Genomic DNA, 25,579 nt, shown 5'->3' with positions numbered 1-25,579 from the left:
TGAAGGGCATGCCAAGCATACGATACAATAGTTTACACGAATTCGATGACGAAGACGAGATCGAAGAGATCGTGGAATTACGTTGCAATTTTCGATACACACACTCTTTCCGCTACTTCCAGACGTTTACTTGTACTTTATATTCGACGATAAAGCAATCTTCTCACTATCATTGGTTTTTAGAACGCAGTTGACTCGTTTCTTCTGACCAGCTTCAGGATGTTGCGTGGCAAGATGTCGAAGAACGTTTCCCTTTTGATGAGACCGATAATCACAAAAGGCGCAACGAAATTTCTTGTCTGTGCCGCACGTGCTTCGATGATTGCAGCAAGATTTCGACGATTTAAAATATTTGAAGCATTTTGGACACTGGTATGGCGTCACTTGGACCACTGCGAGTTTCCAGCGAACCGCGCCACCTGAAAAATCAAATATGGATATACTACTATTCCTCTCTCGGCTCGTATTAGCTACTAGTGATCTACACGATTGACTCGTTCATCAAAACGATATATACTGTACCGCACACGATCGAACCACTGTTCAATGTTTATTCCTGAACGAAGACAATACGTACATATCTATATATTATTTCATTACAAAATATATCCACACCTACACGACGAAGAAAGGAGGAACAAATGATACATCGAGAGAACATGATGAAAACTTAAATTATCAAAGAAAGCATGATTCGTATATATTGTCATTTATTCGAGGCGTACATTGCACTGTTGTAGGAAAGAGCAACTATAACGCTTCAATTTTATCGCCTTTCCTACAATACTTTAAGAGTAACAACAACAACAACAACAACGATATACTGATTCGTAACAAAATTAAATCTGGAACGATTTTGTATCTTGCGTTTTGCAGCATACGTTTCTACAAGCTTTATCCGCACGCAAGTACTATAAGAGAAGAAATCACTGCATAAACTTAACTCACGGGCTTGCAAACTTATATTCGATTCTTTGGTGAGATTAATGGGCATACCCAAGAGCTACATATGTAAATACATACATACATAATCTCATAAGAATAAGGCAGCGCAAATATCTAATAGAAGAAAATGGCCAATTAACGATCAGCGATTCGTCGGAATTTTCTGTTCAAACTGGATGGCATTCGTAATAACCGATTTGTACCGATTACGAAGCACGTGGATATTGTTCCTGCGTGCTTTCTTGCCCTTTTCTTTCTTTCCGCTTCTTTTTCTGTCTCCTGGTCGAATTATTACATACCGTTTCTCAATGATAGATCAAACACGACGATCGATTAAACTGGGATACAACGTGAAACAAAATGTAAGAGCGTTGTTGGCATCTTTCGAAAGGCAGCATATAGAGTTGAAAGTTTGCAAGATTGTTTTGCTAACGTCTGTAAATCCAATGAGAATCTCATAACATTGGAAGAATATTATGCAACCTCTTTTGATGTTCCAGCAATCTGTCTCGTCTGTAAAACTTTTTTGGGCATAGGTCGCAATTATATTTCGGCTCCTCGACGTGCATTTTCCAATGTGCCGTCAAGTTATGCTTATATTTGAACCAACCATGACATATTTTACACTGATATTTCGGTGCTTGTCCACACTCAACTCGTAAATGCCGCTTCAAGCAAGACATTCTCATATAGGAACGATTGCAATTTGTACATTTGTACGTCAACTGTCCACGTGTCATTCGACTGGATTGGAAGATGCTTCGGTTTCTTGAATTGGTTGCTAGTACCGGTTGCTGTACCTCGATCGTATTTTCATTCTTTGGATAAAGTTGCAGCCAATAACCTGAAACGGAAAGGAACGATGTAGATAATGTTCCGGCTGATCGTTGATATCACGAACTTTCGACACAAAATACAGAATAACACCTTCGCCTAGGAAACAACCAAATGAAACTTACACAAGGAAGTTGCGACAGAAACGGTGTTGATTGGAAGTTGTTGGCTGGCGAGTTAGAAATAAAAACAAACAAAATATATAACGTGTCGTGTAAAAAATAAGAAGCACGTTGGAAAATGTAATTTTTATTCATTTTAAGGAAATGATCAAATTCCGCAAATGAATAACCGAAACAGAGCAAATTCTTGCAAATTTCAATGCGTCTTAAAGTTCATATCTATGAAAGAACAAACATAAAATAAGCTCTATCTCATAACACTTATCGCTGATGTCGTTAACGACAATAATATAATACAAACGAAACTTTCCGCTTCCTTGTCAATTATGAATCATGCAAACACATTCATCGTCATATTCTTTCTTCGTCTTTGTTATAGCGTTGAATTGTAACCTTTGATAGAAAGTAATTGCAACCATATATTATTCGATATTCTTCAAATACTAGTAACGATATTCGATGTTCATACAGTTTTGACTAAAATGGAAACCAATAAAACGAACAAAAATCGTAAATGTGAAATCTCGAATTGGCAATTCGAGAGCAGTTAATACGTCTTAAAACGTAAACTCGTGATCGGTGGTAACGAATGAAAGAATAGGCGTGGAAACCGTTAACGGCCGTAACTTCTCTTTTCACGCATCCGGTTCTCCAGTTTCGCCTGTCAAGCCGACCTCTCTTCGCGTTCAAAGTTGCTCGATTTCTTCACGTCCGCCACGTGAACGTTATAGTGTCTCAATAAACTGTGTTTGTGCTTGAATTTCGCGTGGCATATTACACACTCGAACTGAGCCTCCTTTCCGCACTCGAGTCTCTTGTGCCGCTGCAACGATATCACCCTCCTGTACTGTCTGCCGCAGGTGTCGCAAGGATACGTCTCGAAACCGATGGGTAGCCGGTACCAACACGCTGAAAACAGAAATCCTTGGTTAGCCGAATGTCTGTTGGAAAATTATCTTCTCGACAGCGGCAGATTCGGTGCTTCGTCACCGAAATATTTTCTTCCGTCATAGACCGGAGGACGGTTGAATTTTCGTTTCGCTTGCTAATCGTTAACATAAAAAAAACGCTAAAACATGGAGGTATAGGAGAGTAGAATAACACTTACGCTCTTTAGAAAATAACCCGCAACAAAGATTATTTTTTTATTAATAATAATAATAATTAATAATAATAATAATAATAATAATAATAATAATAATAATAATAATAATAATAATGTTAATAATAAAATTAACTGGAGATAATCGTAATAGATATTCGTAATCCGACAGATAAATCTTTCCAAAAAGAGAGTTTAAAGTGCTAAATATCGGAACGAGTATTCGAGAGAGACGACTTGCATTCTTTCCTCGTTAATGCATTGTTCATCTGTAACAGAACTGAAACAAGGAACATCAAAGACACGAGTAACATGCGAGAGGTACCCGTCTCCTTGAAATGTCCAGCGGTTATAAAAGTCGGATACATTGCGGAATTAGTCGCGATTGGTTGGTCGATTGGTCCCCGTATAAAGCACGCCAAACGCAAAGTCATCTCGAACTTAACAACGGAAAGTACAAGGGGAAATTGGGTAGAACGAGTATATCCTAGGTTAATTCGCCAAGCAGGTCGATGCGAGCATCCGTAAATACTGATATCAAAAATACTGGACTTCGTTTAGAAAAGTTCTCCCAACGAATCCTTTTCTTTTTCCCATTCTTTGCAAATGTATGTATACTTCTCCACCTCTGCCACTTTCTACCATACGCATGTACGAATGTTTATATAAAAATTGGGAAAACGTTACTACTTATAAGGCTAGGAATATATACTTGTACGTAGAAGGACAAACGAGTCGATCTCGATAAAACGAAGGAATGTTCAAGTGAGGGAATGTTCGAGTAGTTTACATCTTCCGACGAAAGCGTTTTTTCCGCCTGAATAAAAGTCACAAACCGCGTGGGTAATTCATAGAAAGAATAGCGCAGAGATCGACCCTTTTGTTCGCTTGAGCAAATTTAGTCGATCCTTCCGCTGAATTAAGATTAAGAGGAGCAAGTTTCTCCGCATTGGTAAATTCGTCTAAAAAGTATAATAATTCCTAAAGATTATAATGTCGATTGTCCCGTCTGCGATTTTTCGTAACGTGTTTAATCCTAACGAGTTTACGCAGTATCAAATTGGACGTCCGTTAATGATAACGATTATCGTTATTATATTGTTATTTAAGTATTTCGCTGATACTGAGCGATTACGATTGCTTGTCAAACCAGGCATTCTAAATGCGATTACGATTCACAGAGATTCGTAGCGATCTGAAAAGAAAAAAAAAATATATGGTATGACGTTATGATTCCTACGACTCATCGTCATCTATATCTTTCACTTTGCCACTAGATTTCATTTCGTTTGTTGCACGCGCTATAGTCAAAGTATACATTGCACAAAGGTATCAAAGCTATCGCGTGTCGTATTCGAACGAAGGGCAAAGTTGAAAGATTTGGTACTTTTATTATCGTCTATCGTAAATCTAAGTGTTTTCAGGTAACCGATTTTCCGGAGATAAATGCTCGCGATAAATACACGATCGCTTTACGCCTAAGATTACTTTTATACATATCGAGCGCACACGCGCTTATACATGTACGTGTATACATACATATATCTATATATATATTTTCCTTTTTCAGTTTTGTCAAAGGCACTATCATCGCTTATCCCTATTACATCGAAGTGATATATAATTTCATGTGTACTATCTCTTCAGTTCCATTTACCTTACGTACCTTGTAATGTTTTAACATGAAAGTATTTAACTTAGTATCTAAACACAAAAATGTCTAAAATATATATGAAAGTACAAGAAAATGTACGTACACGACTCTAAGATAACAAATTCCAATAGTGGTAACACGATCGTCAATGTAATTTCGACGTTGATCGGTCGATGAGAGAAAGCGGCTATCCTAATCTTTTACGTGCGAGATAAATGTCGTTTGACAATGTTATTTTCACTTTACGATATCGTAAGAGCCGAAAGTACCACGAGTAGTCGTACCTTTTTAAAATAAATTATTACTTGACATTTCGTAGATAACGTATTAAAGTTTGCGCCGATTGTAGTACGATCTTTGTAAGTACTCGATATACATACAATAAACAAGTTGAAAGGAGATTTAAACGATAAAGTAAACACCAGTTCGACCTTCGTTTGGCAATGGAAAATGCGGGGAAACGAAAAAAAAAAAAAAAGAAAGAAAGAAAGAAGAAAGAAACGAAAGGCACAATCGGTAATTCTAAGAAACGGTTTTTACAGGATAAAAGTAAAAAGAAACTTTAAATAACGATAGATAAATTGAAATTATGTACAGGTATAGAATCAAAATATAATAAATCCTTGTATTGAGGTAACAAACTCGGGATAAAGAAAATCGAACGATTCCTTTTACTATTTACGTCGTCAGCTATTTACAACGCCTGAATGCAATTAACTCTAGATGAGAAACAAAACGAAGGAAAAAAGGGAAATAGTGCAAAATTAACCCGATAAGGTACGAGAAGGAAGATAGGTCGAATCGAAACAAGTGAAGCAGAAAAGTGCACGTGTACGTGTTCCGATTTCTAGGACGATCGTGTAAATCCAACAAAATTCGTAACTTCGATTTAGATTCTAGGCGCTTTCGTCGTAGTCGATTTTTTGATGGTGACGCTTGTAGTGTACCGTCAAATTGCCACGTTGCCTGGCCTTGTAAGGGCATATAGGGCACTGAAAACCCGGCGGCTTGCCTCCGCATTCGACCATTTCATGACGACGCATCGTGCTTTTCCATCTATAACCCTTTCCGCAAAATTGGCACCGAAACTTTCGTTGTTGCTCGTGCGGAACGCCCATATATACAACACTAAGATCACAAGGCTGCGGCAATACCTCGAACGAGTCAGGAAATACCACCTCACGGGTAGACGTACGCGTGCCATCACCATTGTCGTTTCCGCTATCGTAGCTGTTACTGTCCCAAGTGTTGCTGGCGCGTCTGCTCGCCAAAACTACACCGCCTCTCGTCGTGGTTGCAGTGGTTGATGTCGAAGGACGACCTCTCTTACTGGTTTGCTGTTGCTGTGGTTGTTGCTGGTGGTGCTGGTGCTGCTGCTGCTGCTGCTTGCAATCCGATCGTAATAACGACAGCAATGCAACCATTCCTGCAACAGGTCCCGACGCCAAGCGAGACGCGAGATCGTGGTAAAAGGTTATTCGACTAAGTTAAAAGAAAATCAACGAGAAACAAAAACGCAAATTATGACGGACGGTCGTAGGTGACGAGAAGGATAGTGTGGTAAAATGGATATCAAGGATGTCGAGTTTCTTCTCGTTCGATGCACGAATAGTTATGCGGCAAGAGAGATCAGTGAGATTAAACCCGTAACCAACCCAACACATAACGTATCAGCCAATAGCCCCGAGAAATAAGTGCGCCCAGTGGTAAAATTTTGTCGTGTTTACGTGAATAGGCGTGAGGTTTTCGAGGGAGAGAAAAAAGACGGAGAGACAGGTTTGCTCGCCACAACTACGTAGCAAATCTATATAGAATGACGGTGAGCTTACGTTTGCCCGATATTTACTTAATATAGATCGTTAACGTAACGATCGTAACGATCCGCGCTCGATCGTGTCTCTCCATCTCTTCCTCAACCTCGTTCATTGATGAAAAGATGCCAATTTCCAACCCTCCACAATAAAATAATCAAACAGAATGCTTCGCTCATCGTGAAATAATCTGCTTTCGTACATATATATTGGAAACTATATCTGTTAATGTACAATATGAAATATGTACTTTGTTGTAATCAATGAGTTTATACATTGTATACGTATATGTACGTGTATCTCCTTTTGAAACACGTACGAGTATTCTTGGGAGAGAAGACAAAGACAGGCGAATCGTTTTAATTTTGAAATGCAAGCAATCGCTACACATTTACGTAGTCTACGCTTGGAAAGTAACCTTTTTTCGACCACTGGGACGATTCGGTGACGTTACAACCGCTAAGCGACGCTTACACAAAATGTGCTACGCGATTTCCTGAAACAAAAACATGCATCGACAAGTTTAACGGCAGCTGTGATAAATCCGTGTTCAATGAATATATCTCAGAAGGAACGATACTTATCGTTGTTCCAAATGCAAAAATCTTATCGATGCAATTTACCTGTAAAATCAAACGAACGATTAACAATTTCTTTAAACGTTACGGTGTTGTCACACGTGATATAAAACTAATGGCAAGGATAACGAATATACAAAATAAATAATTAGACAGTTGTAAAGAACGCACACGTAATTATCCATGCGCTTTATTCTTATAATATTGGAATTATAAGGGTCGATTATAGTCAGGAAGCGATACGAATATTTTTTATTCGCATCGATCATATAACATTTTTGTACGCGCGAGAATTCTTTTTATCTTCTACCGGAGTATTGGCGCGTTTTTCGTGATACATCCTGGACAGAGAAAATAGACATCACGCGATTCTAACTTATTTATTTACATAGCTGTTGAGCAATTTCCTATGCTTGTGTGCCACGTGAGAGTCCAAATTGAATTTCCGCTTTGAGCTGAAGCGACAGTAGGGACAGTGGAATTGTGGAAGCATGCCGCATTCGAGTTTCAAGTGCCGGTACAGAGAAGAGGCGTTCGAATAGACCTTCTGGCACTTTCCACAAGGGTACTTCCTTCGCGGCTTATTCGTTGTCCTAGTCGAACAGTGTAGCCAGAAATCTGTGAAAAACCATTGCGTCAGCCAGATTATATATCCGCTGTGAAAGAGAGGTGACATTTAGATTTAAAAAAAGAAAAACACTTTCGCGATTTTCGATTTTTTACGAGAGGTGATCGAGTAAATTTGCGAATAACGAGACAGCTAAAACAGAAAAATAAAGATTAGAGATGAAGGTTAAAAGAATGTGAGACGCGTTCAACGCGAAAAAGAATATCAAATGTCACACCTACTACGATAAGCTAAATAAATTGATTGGCTCCAATCCACATAAATAATCAAAAGGAAAGAGATACGAAAGAGCGAGACATCCCCGTGAGAAGTGATCTGAAAAAAGAATGGAAAATCATCTTGACAACTGCCACTACGCGGCACAGCGTACTTGTTGTTCGTCCGTAAAGAGAGCTTAGTATCGATGTAATCGTAACGCAGTAGCCTTTTGTATCAGAATATAATGCAACATTTATTTCTATAAAAAGATATCCGAAGTAACAAGAGAAATGGACACGCAGGAACGGTGCGCGCGGCTGCGTCCATTTAGTTATTTTACAAGTGTCGCAAATATCAACGGGTCTTGGGATACGAGGCGAATCAATTGTTAACATTGTAAAGCATTTTGTAGTGAATCTGTCGGATGAATTCGCCGTTTCCGGATGTTAGGAGAACAGGCCAACATTCCGGGCTCTCTCGCACGTGCCGATGCAAGGACTTCCTCCATTTGTACGATTTCGAGCAGGCCAAACAGGTGTTCCATTCTGAAAAAGAAACGCGTTCGTTTCGTCAGTGATACGCTCGAACAGATTTCACCGCAAAATACGCATGGACGTGCTCTAAAATCTCGCGGCTGGTGCTGAGGTCGATCGTTCCTTTACAGAAACCAAACCAATCGCGCGATTGCGATTACGTTCTATTAGGTGTGTTTCGTGTGCAGAGTGGCTCGATGCAGGCAGAATTAGAGCCAAGAGCCAAGAGATTCGAGCGAGTTCGTTACAAACACCGATCGTTTTTCCGTTATAAACAACGACGTTATCGTGTCCAACGTCGCAATCCTTCGGACGATATGTCAGCCTCTTGCTCGAACGTGTACCGGCAATTTGTATTTGTCCTTAATCGATCGATTCAAAAATTCTCTTTTCGTCTTCGCTCGGCAGCTAATTTCTGCTATTTATTTACAAAGATGTGTGTGCATGCTATCGAGAAAAATTTACATTATATTACAAACGATCTCCCTTTCTCTCTCTCTCTCTCTCTCTCTCTCTCTCTCTCTCTCGTCAAGAAAAAGAGAAAGACGCGCAATGAGAGATATGCACGCGAAAAGGATTACCTCTTACAGAGGAACGATTACCAGCAACGCGAATATCCAATCTGATGACAAAGTTTATCGGTACAATAGTATCGAATTAAACTGGCGACGTTTCTTTGAATCAGCGAAAGTGTCCAGTCGCGTTGCAGTAGCTGCGCGGTTTCACATCTAGCAGTTTCAGTGATCGAATACATTTGTATTTGCCGAACTCGCGCGTCCCATCGCGATCTCATCTCTCGAACAACTTTCCGTTTCAATCGTGTTTTTTGCGCATGTTCCGACGAACTACACACTAGGAATCTGGTCCTTTTCGGACAATAGAGACACTGCGTATGCACCTATAATGTACACGTACCCAAAATTCTTGCACGCGTGTGATCGATTCCCGGTTAGACTTAGATAATCTGCAAGAAAAAAGAAAGAAATCACAAACTTCGGTTAGTCCAAGTCGAAGAACCAGTTAAACGATCGTTTAACGATCGTTTTCGGCAAACGCTCGGAGTAAATACCTGTTACCGTAATCATTATCGACAAATACATCTACGACTGTCCTGCTGTTCATCGATGGGTCAAAGAGAGCATTATCGCGCGCGTATGTGTTGTGTGCGTGCAGCTGTCTAACAACTGACGGCATCTTTGACCGGATCAACCCCATATCGACGAAAAATAACGACCACGATGGCGCCGCGGCAAAGAGGAAAGCGCAGTGTAATTCGGTTGCGTATAATTCGGTTCAGGTCCTACGCACATCTCGATAATTTCACATTAATTGTACTGCACCTCGTCGGCGAGATCAAACGAGAAACGAGTGGTTGTTTCGATGACACTTTATTGACTGCTCTTTACCTCGAAATGTACGTCTGCGCGATACAAGTATTGGGTTGGCAACTAAGTGATTGCGAATTTTGCCAATACCACGTAATAATAAAATCCCCAATCACTTATTTGCCAACACAATATATACGTTAACCCCTTAACCTACGACTTTCGTTCGAGAATTTTGGTCCGAAAAGGTAAACAAGCTATTATACATTATATTATATATTATATTTGGCTCGATCATCGCGTTACGGGCTATGCCTGTAGCTGTAGGTTAAGGGGTTAACTACGTTATACTTTGATCGGAAACGTTTTAATTGAAACGATTGAGTCAAACCGATGTCACGTTTCTTCCTTGTTGTCGGATTTAGTGATTCGATCAACGAACGCGTAACGTTTTTCATATATATATATATATATATGACGTCATATATGCATTACAGTCGCTGTGCTGATCCGACCGAGTAGCGATCATCGCGAATGACGTTCGTTCAGTTCGTTGTAGCTTTGTCGTTGTAGACGAAAGAAGATACGGTATGGAAGAAAAAATATTTATTCTCGAGGGACGATCCAGTCCGTTCGGAGATTAGGTCGCTTCAAATTCTAGCCATACAGCCGTGTTCCTTCTTCAGATGGTTGACCAGATTGAACTTCATAGGCATGATGCTGTGGCAAAAGGGACACGTGTACAAAACTCGGCCGCATTCCTCTCGGACGTGCCGATTTAGAGCCATTCTCGATCTGTACGTTTTCTTGCATTCGCAGCACGTGTGGAAACCTGAAAGGAAGGAAGAGAGATATCTTTGAGTATAACACGTTTCGTTCAATGCCACTTTTCACGAATAAGCTGTCGCTCCACAAAAGCATCAGCAAAGCGTACTACTTCCTTTCTTTCTCCCTTCGCTTTAGCTTCCTCTTTCGTCGAGCCGTTTCGTTTTCGTGCACTTTCTTCTTTCGGTTCGATTCGAACTCTTTTTTGTTAATTTCGACGATATCGTCGAACCAAGTTCTCAACAACAACCAAGTTTTCAACGGTAGGATTCCGATATGTTCTCCTACATCCCACGAATCGACATTCACGATCGACACTCAACGTATACATACATAGATGACACAGCGTATCTAAATATCAACGTTCACATAGATTTCTGCGTTTTTATCATCTTTATATATATATAATTGTAGTTATATATATAGATGTTGCATTTATTAAGGAACATACATATTCTATTCGTTGAACGAGTAATAAATAACGATCGTTACGAATGAATATAGCAGGGTATGCACGCTCCGTCGCACTTTTATTCGTGGAGAAATATTTGCAGATCATCGAAAAGCAAAGTTCGCTCCGACCAACGAGAACTCGGAAGTAAGATCGTTGTTTGGTCAAAAACATTGATCCATCAACATCGTACGGATAAATTATCTCGGAAATCGAACAACCTCGTCATCCGGCGCGGTGTCAATGTAACTTTCGACCCTGAGCCCTCAGGAGACTCGATCGGTGCACTCGTCGCCTTTTAACGCGACAATCTTGCCCGTGTTTTACTTGCAAATGACGAACAAGACTGTTCCTAAGATTCATCACGCAAGGACAGTGAGGACAGCGGTAAGGCTTCTTCCCACACTCCTCTCGCTCGTGGCGCACCAAGCTTTTCTTCCACTTGAACGCCTTGTCGCAGGAACCACAAGGATAGACGATAGCTGAAACACGTAAAACGAATTACTCGTTATTACGGATCCTGGCAGAAATCGTGTCGTCCTTTGCTTCTGTCGTCAAACGATCTCTCCAGTCTCTCTATTCATAATCTATTCCCTTAATATAACCGTCGAGGAAAAAGGGGGGAAAAGAGAGAGAGAGAAAGAGAAAAAGAAAAGAGAAAGGTCGATACAAGGAGAAAAGCTCTCGTCGTCGCATCGGTTGCCTAAAAAATACAGTTTCTCCGATCGTTTACGATACTCTTCTGTTTCTTTATTTTTGGTATTACGAAAATACATGCATTTACGAGTAGCGGGGATTAGGTGTCAAGTTGGCGACGACGGCGTCATTCGTGCGATCCAGTGCTCGACGCGGAGCAACGCAGTTCGAGCCGATGCTTTATCCTTAATTATATAATTTTAATTTTTCTTAAGTCTAAGCGGTGTAAAATCAGTCACGCGTTTGCATAACGAACAGCTGGCGAAAATTACAGTGTGTATTGTGTGTGTGTGTGCTGTGTGTGTGTATGTGTGTTTGGTTGTCCTCGGAACGTGGCTTGTACCGTTTCCGAGAATAAATACGAGACGTATTGGAGGAACGAGTGAAACGATGTAAATATTATATATAACGATCGAAGCAACATTAGATGGAAAATAAGGTTTTCGTATTTGGAACACAGTCGAGACTAGCGATGATGTACAAGAAGAAGATTTAATCCTCTCGATAAAGTTTAGTACGTAAGGTCGATCAACGGGGGGACGATTTCCGTACAACAGGAAACACCACGCAAACTGCGCATTTTTCATCATTTTTCGAAGAAAGAACAAAATGAACGGCGATTACGATCGGCCGACGAACGCATGCAATCTTTGAATCAGGATCAAATGTAAAAACCTGCCAGACGTTCCTAGCATTCCCGATGAGATAGTCCGTGTTCTTCTTCGTTGAAAACGAAGTGCGTGCGCTGATCGAATCGTAACCACGTCCGCTATTTACTTCTTGCCGCCGATCGATTTCGATCGATTAATCGTAGATCGTAAGTTGCAACGCGAAGAAACGATTATAGATGGTTATACGTAGCGTTGTTCGAGAGGTCCGAAGAAAACGAATCGTGGAGATTGAGGTGTTGTTGGTAGTCGGGAAAGCGCGAAAAATGTGGAAAGCACGGAAGACTCGAAAAGCAAATTACGGACGTGACTCTGATACGAATCGGTGATGCGAAGCGAGAACAAACAATAAGAATGAAAGTATGCGCGTTCCGCTATACACCGGTTGTTTCGTCGTCGATTCGAAAACCGTTTCCGCTAGAGGAGCAGGTAGGCACCAGGATGCTTCGACGCGAATTAAGGCAATCGGATACCGCGTAGGGGAGACGCGGATCGGAAAACGCTCGAAGCGGAAGGTTCAGGTGTTCGGTGACGTGACCTTGAAGTGTTGTTCGGCCTGATGGGCGTGTAGAATGAAGGCCTTGAACGCAGCGAATGGACACAAGGGACACTTGAACTGAGGTGGTTCGCACTTGTGCTTCAAATAGTTGCTCCACATCTTGTAGAACTTGCTGCACATTGTGCACGTATAGCCGAGAACCTGGTCGCCCATGTACATCTTCCGGTAGGCTGAAAGCAGAGGGACCAAGTTAGTAATAGCCGAGTTACGGAGACGTACGGAGGAAAGAAAGAGGGCCGGCTTCTTCGATCGAATCGCGTCCCCTATCAAATCTGAAAGATGGTAATCCGCGGTTCGTCACGGTAATGGTGACGGTAACGGGCGTCGTTGCGTCGATCGTCGCGCAAATTATTCTTCGCGAATGACTCGATTCGATCGGCAGAATGAATCTGTGGGCATAGATAGGAAACCGAAGGTTAGAAATCGTCAACATAGAACGCATTTCTGCGGAATCGGTTTATTACAGAAATCAAGTAATCGTGGCTCGAACGCAAGCGTGATTGCAAAATTCGGATAAATCAATCACTGCGAAGCTTAAGTCACTATGTGCAACCAATTATCAAAATCAAGGATTGCTGTTCCTTTCATCTTGTTACTCGATCGTTGTTATCTCGCTCTAGGTCGCCTGTTATCGCCTCGTCGTCACGTACAAACTCGAGACCACCCATCGGAAGCTTCGACTTAATAAAAAAAACCGTTATACGTAGTACTTGTTGCAGAACGAGTAGATGCTTCGTTGCATCTATCGCAGTTATTCGTGCTCGATCTATCCGTAGGGTCGAGAAAAATTGAATAACAATACTTACAAGTTGCTTTCTTACGTATGGAAATATTTTTGTACATAAATATTTACGCGTGCAAAAAGTAAAAAAAGAACTATGTTTGTAAATACTATGATACACAGTGGCTTATCGCAGGTATTCGGGCTGCCTTGAAACATTAGCGGTCTTAACGTGTAATCACGCACAAATCGGACGTCGTTGTCGACGTCTAACATGGAAGAAAATTTATTTCGTGTAATAGGACGAAAAATCCATAACTCGAAGAGATAAACTGTCGGGGTTGGTTACATTCGTGCGGTCGAGGCGATAAGAATTTTCTTAAAAATATCCTTCGTAACGAGCAAGCATCGGGTATGTTGTTCAATTCGTGCATCGATCTTCGTAGACAGGCGAACGAACAAACTATCAATTGCAAACGTTGCTGTGATGTCTCTTTTTGTGATTCTCCATACACCATTTGTGAGGACTTTCATAGGGGCAGGCATCGCACGCCAATTTCGGTTTGGCATTGACGCATTCGAACTTTAGGTGTCTCCAGAGCGACCTGTGAACCGCGTACGCCTTGCCGCACTCCACGCAAACGAAATTTCTCTCTCGAATATCCGAATTGCCAGCTTGACGATGTTGTTGTTGTTGTTGTTGTTGTTGTTGTTGTTGCTGCTGCTGTTGTTGCCAATCGTTCCTTCGAGCGAGTTGGTTTTCTGGCTCGAACGCAAAGATGGTTTTGTAAGGCCATAATAACGCTGAAACAACAACAGCAGATATTGGTTAATGCGATCGATCGATCACGAACCTCGCGAAATGATACGTAAGAATTTCTCATCGAACACACAGATAACACGCATCGTTGACATTCGAGGAATTTCCTTTCTCACTGTTACGTTGACACGACTTCATTCCATACGAAGAAGCCTGAAAATAACCTTCGCCATATACTTGAATTCGATCGCGCATTTTTTAACTCACTATTAAAGGAAACGCGAGAAACAAAACAAACATTGTTGGGATCGATGTACATACGTACATACTACACATACGTAGTTGCTTTTCAGCAAACGCTGATACGTTCAAGGGGACGACCATGTTTATGGTACGCTGGTAAAACCTATAGAATCGTTTATTGTGTCCACGGACGAGTTAACAAAGAACATTTGTTACTTATTTCGATAAACGATGTTATAATATTTATGACGTTGATAAAAATCAATTCACGCGAGAATTTTGTCGATCGCGTTTAACTCGAATTCTTCTTCTCGAACAACGAATACAAATAGCGAACACAAACGGAAACCGTAAAGCGAAAAACGAAGGTTTAACGGCACGCGTTAATTAATAATGCGCGCTTATCATATTATTCGCTCTTGATACGATACGACAACGATCGCGACAGCATAATCGACGGTCTCTATAAACGAAGAAATCAAACGACGATAAACGTTTGCTTCGGGCGTAATACTGATTCCTTACAAAATCATTCTAAAACTCTCTAAAACTATCTAAAACTCTGTGAAACTCTGTGAATCTCTCTGAAACTCTCTATAACATACGAGAGTGTGAGACTATACTGATTTTCGTTATAGTTACAAATACTTTTGCTTATGAATAATATTACGATACGTGTATAGTCACCGATACGACGATGTACATGCAAAGTACATCTTGCGTACGAATCACGTAACCGCCGGAAATTTTTATTTTCTTTCGTGCTACGACATAGTCTATGATTGGTAAATCGACTTTGATAGGCCTTTCGAATTCCACGATGGAAAAAATAAACAAGTAGCCGCGAACGGTCTACGACTATTGCTTCGGTTCGTTCGAGTCACTCGTACGATGGAAAGTCTTCATATGCCTTCTCACGCAGAATGAATAATTGCTACGAAAGTTGCATAGGTCGCAACGAAACTTTAACACGCCGGTATCGTGAACATTTCGCACGTGTCTCTCCATGTTCGCCTTATATGTGCTCTTGTACGGGCAGAAGGAACAAGCGAATTGCGAATTTCTGGGATTCATCTTGCATCCAAATTGCACGTGCCTCCTCAACAAGTTCTTCAAGGGAAAGACCTTCTTGCAGAAACCGCACATGTGCCTCTTGTGATTGTTCAACAGGGACTGTGTCACAGCGGAAATCTTAAACTTATCGAATTCCGGAGGAAGTTGGAGGCCATCGACGGAGCCGTAGTCAGTCACGTAACCTTGTACGTTCCAAACGCCTGAAACAAAGCAAAAGAACAAGGATGAAGCAGAGTTCGTGAATATGCCTCGAGGACGTCGTTGTTCTCTTCGGATCGAGCGAACTCGTACGACGCCGCATCGAAATCTCGTTCAACGAATAAAACGCTCCACGAGCATCCTTCGATCGCCTCTCAAACTCTCAACGAAGTGTCGTACACCGTAATTCCTGCTTGTGATGTAAAGCTTACGCTTAACCAAGGGCCAAGGAATAACCAGAATTCAGCATACGTGCACTAACGTTATGAAAGAGAAGAAGATTGCGGACCGCTGTAACGTTCGTTTAATCTTGCAACGATACTCGCAGCGAAGCTTACAGAGAGAAACACGTTAAAATGTAGGATCGTTGGACGTGCGCATGTTTATTAAATAATTGAAAAATAATATACTTGTTAAATAATTGAAAGAGAAGAGTGAAAAGGAAAGAGTTTCGTATCGATGTACCATTGTTGACGCAGTCATTCCACCTCAATGATCTTACGGTCGTTCGAATTCGAACGTTTCTCAATTCTCAACGTCCGCCTTGGCGAAAAGAAGATCCTTCGGAATTCTTCTGGAAGCGCGCGATCGGTCGGAGAAGCGACGGAAAAGACGACGAACAAAGGTAAAATTACGCTAAGCCGGAAGTCGCGAATGCACGTGTCTCATGTGCCTGAAGAGTATGTCCTTCCTGCTGGTTCTGTAGTCGCACAATTTGCAGCAGAACATCGGTGGTAATCCGCAACCAGTGCTCAAGTGACGCTGAAGGCTTGCCTTCCAGGTGTAACCTTTGCCGCATTTCGGACAGACAAAGACAGGTTTGCCGGACTGGTCCGGCGTCAGCGAGTCGTCCAACTGTTGGCCCGACAAGCCACCCCCTAAAAACCAAAAGCGTTCGGGTTAGAAATGATGCCCCTTCCTCGTTTTCTCATCAAATCCAATCAACATCGAAGTGGTTGCAACGCTTCGAAATGAGAGCGCGCCCGTCTGAAAAAAAAATGCGATACGATCACGTAAGCTTCGATCTATGCACGGCGTCTCACCGATTTCAAATTCACCGAATGGCAGAGAAAAGGAAATGGATGGCGAACGGTGGACGCCGAATACCAGTGAAACGTGACGACAACTAATCGCATTCGCTAAGGGAGGACATCGAGTCCGTACTAACCATTACGTGAAAGTACGAAAATGTTCATAAACGATACGTTTATTACAGATCATGACAGCGTCAACAACAACAACAACAATTTATTCATAAAATTCGTTCGATTTCAAATCACATCGTTTGAATTTTCTCTCACAAATGAGATACACACCGATCTCGAATTCGTAACAAAAAGTAACATGGACATCGTGGAACGCTAATAGATCTCCTGCATTGACTCGCAAGCTGTGTGTTCGCGCAGCACATGGTACTTAAGTAGAGTGGGTATTCTAGCTCTGTGCGTGCAATAAGGGCAAGGATAAAGTGGTTCCATTTGGCAGAAAAAATTCATATGTTTCCGCAAACTCCTCCAGTCGCTGTACTTCTTTGCACACTTCAAACAGAGAAGTTCGTCCTTGCAACGCTTCCAAATATCGAGTGGCAGCTGATCGCAAAAAAACGGACCTTTGGCTGAAACAGCATCGGAAAGTTGCATCAGTGAAGTGACCTTTCGCTTGAAAAGAAAGAAAGGAAAAGAAAAAGAAAACGAGGGTCGTCAGAAGGTATGCGACATCGACATCTTTCGATGTCAGGGACGACACAGATGCGGATTTTCAAATTGTATATTGTAAATAAGTGGAATGAAGAAAGACGCGAATGAAAAAGTACCCGGCAATGATTTCACATAGTTCCTTTCTCTTATTTCCTTCCTTTTCCCTTTCTTTGTACTGCTCGATGATTACAGGAAAAGACGTTTAGAAGCATGTGTTCCGAATTTCTCGTAAAGGAGCGTTACACTTTGATGCGCCAGTGTGAAAGGAAAGCGTCATACGAGATATGTAAACCGTGTATATTTATTATTCTCATGCAACGCCTTATACAACAACAAATTTTTCTTTTTCGGATTGTGTTTGTCGATATCATGGTGTCGAGATAAAGTAAAAGTCGATGCAGACTTGGACCTCATTGGATACATCACTTTAGATACATGAGCGTTTTGCCACTTACTATTACTCGTCTTTAACGTCATTACTGAGAAAAATAATAGCAAACGTGGGACAAACAATTCTCACAGCCCAATCATTACCAAACACGAGTTAACGGAAATAATTAACAATTTTTAGCTGCTTTAATTTAACACAATTTGACAATTACGATACAACCTAGTGTAAACCACCATTTCCTGTTTCAACTTCCAATTCTGCTATATATCGTTATAAAATTCCCTCAATATATATTTCGAATATATACCCTAACTTTTTTTTTGAAGCACAGTCTTAAAAATTTAGTATTAACATAATAATATGATAATATAATAATAATAATAATGATAATAATCGTGTTGTAAGCAATATTCGTAGTAATAGTACCAGTAGCAGTAATTATAGCAATAGTAGAAGTAATAGTGATAATAGTAATAATAACAATAATAATAATAATAATAATAATAATAATAATAAAAGAAATAATCATAGTAAAAAAGAATAAAATAATTCAACACCATCAAAGTGTATCTAATCCAAAGTTACACTTTAGAAAGATACACAATATTCGTCCGTGTATCACTTGACGAACCTAAGTACGTAGAATGAATACATGGCGTTCCCCTAGCTCAAGTGTACGAATACCGAACCGGTAGTTCGATAATCTTTTGAACGAGGCTACATATGACACACTGATAACTATAAGAAAATCAAAATCAATGAAGAGAAGACATCGTGTTCGTGTCAAGTTGTGCTTTCGTACCCGTAAAACATTTCCAAATTACAACGAAGCGTATCACTGTTTTGTACCTTGATACATCATTGATCTAACTATAAAACATTTGTCAAAGAAAAGGTACATAACCATCGCGAACATCGTGATAATAGCATGCTTATGATCTCAAACCTTTAGAAAAAATCTTTTTTTGCGTCTCATTTATATATTATACATGTATATATATATATTTTTTTTTTAATAGTCGATAGTTTATCAAAAGGATGTATACTATTTAAGCCGTGGACAGATACTTATATTCATAAACAACGGACATGCGACGTGTTGAACAGTTTCTACGAAGATTTTCTGAGTTTCTCTCTTTCTTTTATGTACGTACACAGAACAATTTCAAATACTGAAATCACAGCAACGACTACATGTTGTTTTCACTTAAATTCTACTTTATAGACTAAATTACGTAACACAATGAAAAATCGTAATTCGTAAGCGATCTTGAAAACCAGCAAGTTCTTAGAGAACATTCTTCTTGGACAAAAAAAAAAGAAAAAAGAAAAAAAAACAAAAAAAAAAGTTTCTTTCCGATCGAAACGTTTTATGTTTTCTTAGGCGATTTCTTAGGGTTGCCTTGTCGTGAAAATATCACATTCAGGAACCTGATCATCGGTCTGAAAAAATCAGTTGGCAAAATATTCTGTCAGAAAAACGATGATCTACCGACTATTTGATACTCCTAAACGTAATCGATAATTTAATGCTTGTTTCCGAAACGGGTGTCTTCATACTCCCGAATCTTCGGACTTTTTTTGCTTCCGCACGGCACATGTTCATCGGTTGACACTCTTAGGGAAATTAATCATCGTTGTTACTGTCGTGGAAGGTTTTTAAATGTCTGATCAGACTGCAACGTTGTGTGAACATGCTGTGGCAAACGAAACAGCAAAATTTCCTTTTCACGCCGCACGCGTATTGAATGTGACGATCGAGATTCCCTTTGGTGGCGTAGGATCTTTTGCAGCGCGTGCACTTCCATTTGCCCCCGTTATTCCTTCTTTTACCGCAAACTGTTCTACGATGACGATTAAGGGTGAATATGTGAGTGTATCCTTTGCCGCAGTTCGAGCATATGTAAGGTTTGTCCGTTTCTGGTACCCAATGTTGAGAAGCCCGGTATCCAATCTCCTCGAAGATATCCTTCGAATTCAGGCTTAATGGATCGGCGGCATCGTTGTGGACATCGACCGGCGCCGGACACTTTAGATACATTTCGTCACCCAGTACTTCTGACAAAAAAAAAAACAAATAAATTTCACACGTTAAGGCGAGAGGAAACGTGAAAGTTTGAAGGAGAGAAGAAAGTTTATCGAACCGAAGAGTAGTCGACAGTGAGAGAATAATGTACCGAAAGAAAACAAGTTTAAGCATTTTTCGCGATTAGAGAGGTACGTGTCCCGAATACAAAAATTACAGATATGAAAGGTGTTATGGAAAATAAAAGAAGATTAATTAGGGAATGGCGTTTCTTCCTTGACTTTCTTATGCTCATTTTCACCCTCGCTCTTGCTTTCACTCGCGCTCTCACTCCCACTTTCACTGCAACTACGAGAAGGGAAGAAGAGACAAAGAAGAGACCAGTAACGATTTTGCTTATTCTTTTCGCACGTACATTTCAAACAACGGTGAGAAACGGTAACGATCGAATGGTCAATTAAAGATCTTCAAGACGAGATTGATCGGTAATAATTATTGTATACATACTTGTACATCGAAATGAGACGCAGGACGAATATCCTCGATAGGTGTCGGCATCGATTAGGACGAGCAAGAACATATTGTGATCGATTTCTATTTCTTCCGTGTTACATAAAGAAAATAAATTATCGGAGAATATAAACTCGAGGGTATTCTACAAACATAGAAGGCGAACGCTAAATTTGCAAACGGGAACTTTTTCTTTTTAAATTATTGTGTGCGTGTACGTGTGGTTTACACGTGCAATCTTCGAGTGGGAGACGAGCGGTTGTTACGAAAAATGCTTGAAAATTGTCGGAAAATTGTATTATTATATTTATTATCTCTGTTAGACACTTGATGTCACATCAAACTATTATCGACGTTCTAGGAGACAAGTTAAAACGGACTTTGATAATATACCATTAAAAACAAACAACACCGACTACGTTAAATGCGTTCAGCCAAAATCTGTTAAGAGACTCGAACCATCAAACACGGTGCAATTTGCAGGCGTTTATGCGTATTTCGATAATCCTTAGCGCAATATCTTCGAATTCGAGGATGCAGTTCGGTGGCCACTTGTCATGGTTGTCTCTTCGATGATGTAACGTCACCAGGTCGGTCTTTGAGCCAATCTTCGATTGTAATGTTGAGCCAGATTCACGATAATGCCATCTTCTTCGCGTGAATACGGTTTCTTCACTGACGGATTAAGGCATCTTCCGAATGCAGGACGACTTTGCTATCGACGAACAAATTCACTCGCTGCTCACTCTCTCACTCTCATTCTCTCTTTCTCTCTCTCCCTCTCTCTCTCTCTCTTCCTCTGTCTGACTGACTGAAACCGAATGGTTGAACGCGAACAATCGACGGATGGATTAGCTTCGCAAGACCTAGAGGAACATAAAGAGTAAAGTTGTGTTAATCGCGAAACAGAAATATCGGAACAATCAACGTAGCACCATCGGGGACCAGAGTTTCATTGCTAACTTGGAAGAATCGATTCATCGATCCATCGATCCTCCCAAGGACAATGTTTCTCACTCCCTGCTCGTTGATGCCGCTGTCGCGAAAAAATTCTAGCAGTTATAGCAAAAGGATATGGAAGGAAACGGACGTTCTTGGAACGTGGGCAAAGGCAAACACAAGGAACAACCTACGTTCCGAAGGATTCGAATGGAGGTGGATCTTGTGGATACGCGGGATTGTTGCTATGGAAAGGAAGAGACGAGAATTTTCTAAGTGATTTGAACGGCACTCCCGTAAATTGTAAGATTGGCTGCCATTTAAAACTAGAATCGAATGTTGTAGCTGCTCTACAACAGAAAACAATGAATCTTTAGTATTATAGCATGTACAGATTGTTGCGTCGCGAATATTTAGCGGTTCGCGACATTGAAAGTGAACTGCATGATAGCGTGCAAGTACAATTTAGCGATTGAATTTCGACGTGCTCTGTTCGAGGGTTTGAATAATGTAATTTTTAGGTTTCGCCTCCTTGACAACGTCGATCTTATGAATCGCGGTCACGTGTCGTTGCAGGCTCGTCTTCTGAGTGAAACTGTAGCTGCAGTAGTAACAGGGAAACTGCCGTTTTCCTCCGCATTCCCATTTCATGTGCCTCCTCAAGTTGCACAGCATCGTGTATGCTCGACCGCATTGCTGACAGATGAACGGAGACCTCACGAAATCTGTCAAATGCAAAGAAAAATACTACCGTCAGAAAGTTTCATCGAACAGGCGGGCAACCGGACAATTCGTATATCGAGAAGCTATCGATTTTCTGACATGGATGGAAGTTTCTAATCGACCAGTAAACGTGTCACGAGTGCTCCGTCTTCGAGTGAATTCCCAGCCATCGATAGAAGCGGAGCATTTGTTCGTCGATTACTACAACGAAACGTCCAAATTAATTGCCAGTCTCTGTCAAAAGATAGACAGACGGAGAGAAAGGGTGAGGAAAAAGTTTGCCGACCGCGATTCGATCGTTTACATCTGTTCTTCGAAGACCAAGAGAAATCTGTATCGTGAAACTGGCATTAATTTTCGTTGGCGCGTTGTGTCCGTGAAATGTGAACTATACAGAAACCGGGAAACGGTTATTGTAAAACGGTTTTTTAGTTGGGACGCGCGTGCGTTTAAGTTCAAACGAATAGTTACGATTACGGTTTTCACTTTTCCTACGTGTCAAATGAATCAACGACCAAACGAACACGACTGGTGGATAATCGTTTATTTAATTCTACATGGAGAGAGCCACTGAAAACGTTAGGAGAGCGCGAAACGCGTCTTCGAGTGAATCTTCGTGGATCGTGTTTATCGTCTGTTTTATTTGTGCAGCTTGAAAGTAGTTCTTCTTCGGGAAGTGAAACGAGGATCTGCGTTCTTCACTGATGACCGGCAAACGATATCTTCCAATCGATGAAGTATCAGTGACAATGACCTAATTGTGGAGACCTGAAAAAAAGAAAACGTTCGAAATTTTATGAAAACGCTCGAACTTTATTACATGGCCCACAAAGTCCGATGAATTTTGCTTCGAAGCCGAACGAAAGAATGCGGCCTGGCTGTGGTTGCCGAATCACGTGAACGAGTGACGTCGTTGACGAATGTGCACGATACGTGGGAAGCAATGGTAGATAAAGACGAAGCTTCTCGCGAACGTTCGCTTGTTTTCAACCGATTTATTGTTTTTCTTTTGCCGTTTAATCAGACAAACGTTACATGAACTAAGATTCTTGACAAGAATCGCATTGCTTGTATCAAAAAGGTATCTTACTGTGAAAGTAACGGTAACGAACGAAGACGTTGAGAAATATACGGCATTTAACCGTACGCGGATCTCATCCACGTCTTGCGCGGCGGGACAAAGATGTTGTGCGCGTTTAGCATATGTTGTCTTAGCTTTCCATTCTGCGTGTATCTCGCCGGGCATAGGTTACAGGCAAAATGCTTCTGCCCACCGCATTCGAATCTCAAATGTTTCACCAGATTGTGCCTCATTTGATACGACCTGCCGCATTGGTGACAGGTGAACGCTTCCACGTTCCTCAAGCATCCGTTTCTGGATCCCCAAGCGGTGATTTGCGTCTCTGTAAAATAATGAAAAGAAAGCGTCAAGTAGGATCTATCGGGGTGCTTTTGAAGTCCTTGAACTTTAAAAAAAAACAGTCAACGTAAGGTGCCCTCTCTCTCTCTCTCTCTCTCTACAAAGTAGCTAGCAGTCTCCTGTCTCTCGGTCGCTGCTCTCGCCAGAAACGGCTCTCTTACTTGGACGATTAAAGAAAATCAAGCTGTCTCGTGCGCAACGTTTATTTTAATATCGTTCGTATAATAAGGACCTTACAGTATATCTGTCTTTGGTTGTTTACCTCGTCTTATCGTTATAATTTTGTATATATACCCCCGCGGACATTCGTTGAAACCTCTAGAAACGACGAATAGACGTGCAAAGAATCGCGTTAGTTATATTATTCGACAATGATCGATTCGCGCCTATTCGATTCCATTTCTATCACTGAGCAAATATTCGTTTAGGAACGGAAAACTTTGGCGGAAGATAGATGTTGTGTCTTTGCAAAAGGTGTCGACGCAGCCCGATATTCTGCGTGTACCTCGCCGGACAAACGTGACACGTGAAGTTTCTCTGTCCGCCGCATTCGAATTTCATGTGTGTGGTTAAATTTCTCTTCATCTTATACGTTCTTCCGCATCGTGGACAATTGACAGGCGCCTCTGCCGCGTTTACGGACCTCGTGCGTGTGACGTTACTCTGGAACACGAGTCTCCGTCTGAATCCTAGAAATAAACGGGAGATCCTATTAGAGAGAAATAATCGATATTTCGCGGAGTACACAATTTACGTGGATTGGACACCAAAACAGAAGAATGATTTCACTGTCACATTTAGAAACTCCCTTCGAAGAAAGGCTCTCGTGTTATCGTAAGGAAAAATCGGTGTACACCGATCGAGAAATGTCGATTGGACGGCAGCAGTTCGATAAACATAAATAAAAGAAACTGGTTTTCGTTGAATGTAGAGGAACGCATCGACTCAGAAATCGTACACGTTTATTCCATTCGTATAATTACACTTCATCTTTGGACGCGTTGCACACCTTTTAACGAAGCTACGGCTTAATCAACAACGAATCGGTTCTCGTGAGAGGATCGTGTATGCTTCTAGTACATTTTACTTATACAGGCCCTAATCGGAAAACAGGCGATTCAACGGCGCAGGTGAACTTGCGGAATTAATCGAAATTGCTACGTTTTTCGTACCGCGAATTTGAATTTGTAATTTTAATGTTAAATAAGAAAACTGATGGATACCAAGCGTTTCGCTATATTTCTTTGATAGCTGGTCACCTATTTGAAAAGCAGAGTTTTTCGTACGAGCGTTCATCTATCGACAAAAGAAAAGGAAACGAGGTTGGACGACGACGTTCAATGCTTCGTTCTAACGTGTCGTTCGAGGTTGGCCTTTTGAGAAAATCTATTCTTGCAAATGGGACAACTAAACTTGGGTTCGACACCGCACTCGTAGTTTTGATGCCTCCAGAGCGACGTGAACAACTTGTAGCTACGATTGCAGTTGGGGCAAGTGTGCTTTTTCTTCCTTCTTCTCTCCTGTTCGTTCAATCTCTCCCTAACGATCTTTTCGCTCATTGCCGTTCGTTTGTTACACTCGAAGGTTCTGTGACGTTTCAACGAGGCCATCAACGCAAACTTTCGATTGCAATCGGTGCACAGGTATTTCCTCGGGCCATATCGGCGCATCTTGTCTTGATCGCCCTTAAATGTCATGGACCGCAGGTGCCTGGTGTACAGGGCGGTATTAACCGGTGTCAATGTCGGCAACGCCAGTACCGTCCAATTGGAGGAGCTGTATTTCTGTGTGTCTGGAAACGAAAAAACGAAATAAAAGACTTTTAGCATTCTCGTTGATACGCATAAGCGGAGAGCGGCGTGCGATCGTAGATCCGCACACGTTTTATCGTTATCGATCTGAGATCTCAGATCGGCAAATACAATTTCCTAGTATATGTCGTAGTATA

The 25,579-nt window shown here is 41.1% G+C and overlaps 5 protein-coding genes and 1 pseudogene across 10 annotated transcripts in view; all 6 read right to left on the bottom strand.

Annotated features, from left to right (window-relative positions):
- Nucleotides 1–670: 670 nt before the first annotated feature.
- LOC117207800 (zinc finger protein 568-like) lies at nt 671–2,687 on the bottom strand. The gene is made up of 2 exons (XM_033448385.1): nt 2,529–2,687; nt 671–1,789 (listed from the first exon to the last, which is right to left on the bottom strand). Exons 1-2 carry the CDS (start codon nt 2,542–2,544, stop codon nt 1,401–1,403), a joined length of 405 nt encoding a protein of 134 aa, XP_033304276.1. The 5' UTR covers nt 2,545–2,687; the 3' UTR covers nt 671–1,400.
- A 1,878-nt stretch (nt 2,688–4,565) lies between these two features.
- Nucleotides 4,566–6,964, bottom strand: LOC117207797 (longitudinals lacking protein, isoforms F/I/K/T-like). Its single transcript, XM_033448379.1, has 2 exons — nt 6,887–6,964; nt 4,566–6,083 (listed from the first exon to the last, which is right to left on the bottom strand). Exon 2 carries the CDS (start codon nt 6,079–6,081, stop codon nt 5,554–5,556), a length of 528 nt encoding a protein of 175 aa, XP_033304270.1. The 5' UTR covers nt 6,082–6,083; nt 6,887–6,964; the 3' UTR covers nt 4,566–5,553.
- A 706-nt stretch (nt 6,965–7,670) lies between these two features.
- LOC117207834 lies at nt 7,671–13,028 on the bottom strand (annotated as a pseudogene).
- A 342-nt stretch (nt 13,029–13,370) lies between these two features.
- LOC117207804 (formin-homology and zinc finger domains protein 1-like) lies at nt 13,371–15,461 on the bottom strand. Its single transcript, XM_033448390.1, has 2 exons — nt 14,544–15,461; nt 13,371–14,454 (listed from the first exon to the last, which is right to left on the bottom strand). Exons 1-2 carry the CDS (start codon nt 14,563–14,565, stop codon nt 14,117–14,119), a joined length of 360 nt encoding a protein of 119 aa, XP_033304281.1. The 5' UTR covers nt 14,566–15,461; the 3' UTR covers nt 13,371–14,116.
- A 2,444-nt stretch (nt 15,462–17,905) lies between these two features.
- On the bottom strand, nt 17,906–21,950 carry LOC117207798 (oocyte zinc finger protein XlCOF6-like). Of its 3 annotated transcripts, XM_033448383.1 has the most exons (3): nt 20,547–21,950; nt 19,941–20,071; nt 19,716–19,857 (listed from the first exon to the last, which is right to left on the bottom strand). In XM_033448383.1, the coding sequence occupies exons 1-3, from the start codon at nt 20,617–20,619 to the stop codon at nt 19,843–19,845; spliced, it is 219 nt and encodes a 72-aa protein (XP_033304274.1). In that variant the 5' UTR covers nt 20,620–21,950; the 3' UTR covers nt 19,716–19,842. The 3 variants fall into 3 exon arrangements, with proteins under 3 accessions (XP_033304271.1, XP_033304273.1, XP_033304274.1); XM_033448380.1 differs by having other exon boundaries at nt 17,906–20,071; XM_033448382.1 differs by having other exon boundaries at nt 17,906–20,068.
- A 2,972-nt stretch (nt 21,951–24,922) lies between these two features.
- LOC117207795 (longitudinals lacking protein, isoforms N/O/W/X/Y-like) overlaps nt 24,923–25,579 on the bottom strand; it is a 91,308-nt gene continuing 90,651 nt past the window's right edge. For all 4 annotated transcript variants that reach the window (XM_033448370.1, XM_033448371.1, XM_033448369.1 and 1 more), the window contains one exon: nt 24,923–25,423. In XM_033448370.1, coding sequence (XP_033304261.1) covers nt 24,969–25,423 — 455 coding nt within the window. In that variant the 3' untranslated portion in view covers nt 24,923–24,968. The remainder of the gene's footprint in view (nt 25,424–25,579) is intronic.

Source organism: Bombus bifarius, unplaced genomic scaffold (assembly GCF_011952205.1).
Source record: "Bombus bifarius isolate JDL3187 unplaced genomic scaffold, Bbif_JDL3187 scf7180000008046, whole genome shotgun sequence".
Lineage (NCBI taxonomy): Eukaryota > Metazoa > Arthropoda > Insecta > Hymenoptera > Apidae > Bombus > Bombus bifarius.
This window is presented reverse-complemented; position numbering and strand designations above follow the sequence as displayed.

What these genes read in the sequence shown, in the direction of transcription:
- LOC117207797 (XM_033448379.1), bottom strand. Translation starts at nt 6,081, where the DNA reads ATGGTTGCATTGCTGTCGTTATTACGATCGGATTGCAAGCAGCAGCAG.
- LOC117207804 (XM_033448390.1), bottom strand. Translation starts at nt 14,565, where the DNA reads ATGTCAACGATGCGTGTTATCT. An exon ending in GTCAACGATGCGTGTTATCT is followed by an intron (nt 14,455 to 14,543) that starts GTGTGTTCGATG and finishes TTGTTGTTTCAG; the next exon opens with CGTTATTATGGCCTTACAAA.
- LOC117207798 (XM_033448380.1), bottom strand. Translation starts at nt 20,619, where the DNA reads ATGTTCTTGCTCGTCCTAATCGATGCCGACACCTATCGAGGATATTCG. An exon ending in CGTCTCATTTCGATGTACAA is followed by an intron (nt 20,072 to 20,546) that starts GTATGTATACAA and finishes TTTTTTTGTCAG; the next exon opens with AAGTACTGGGTGACGAAATG.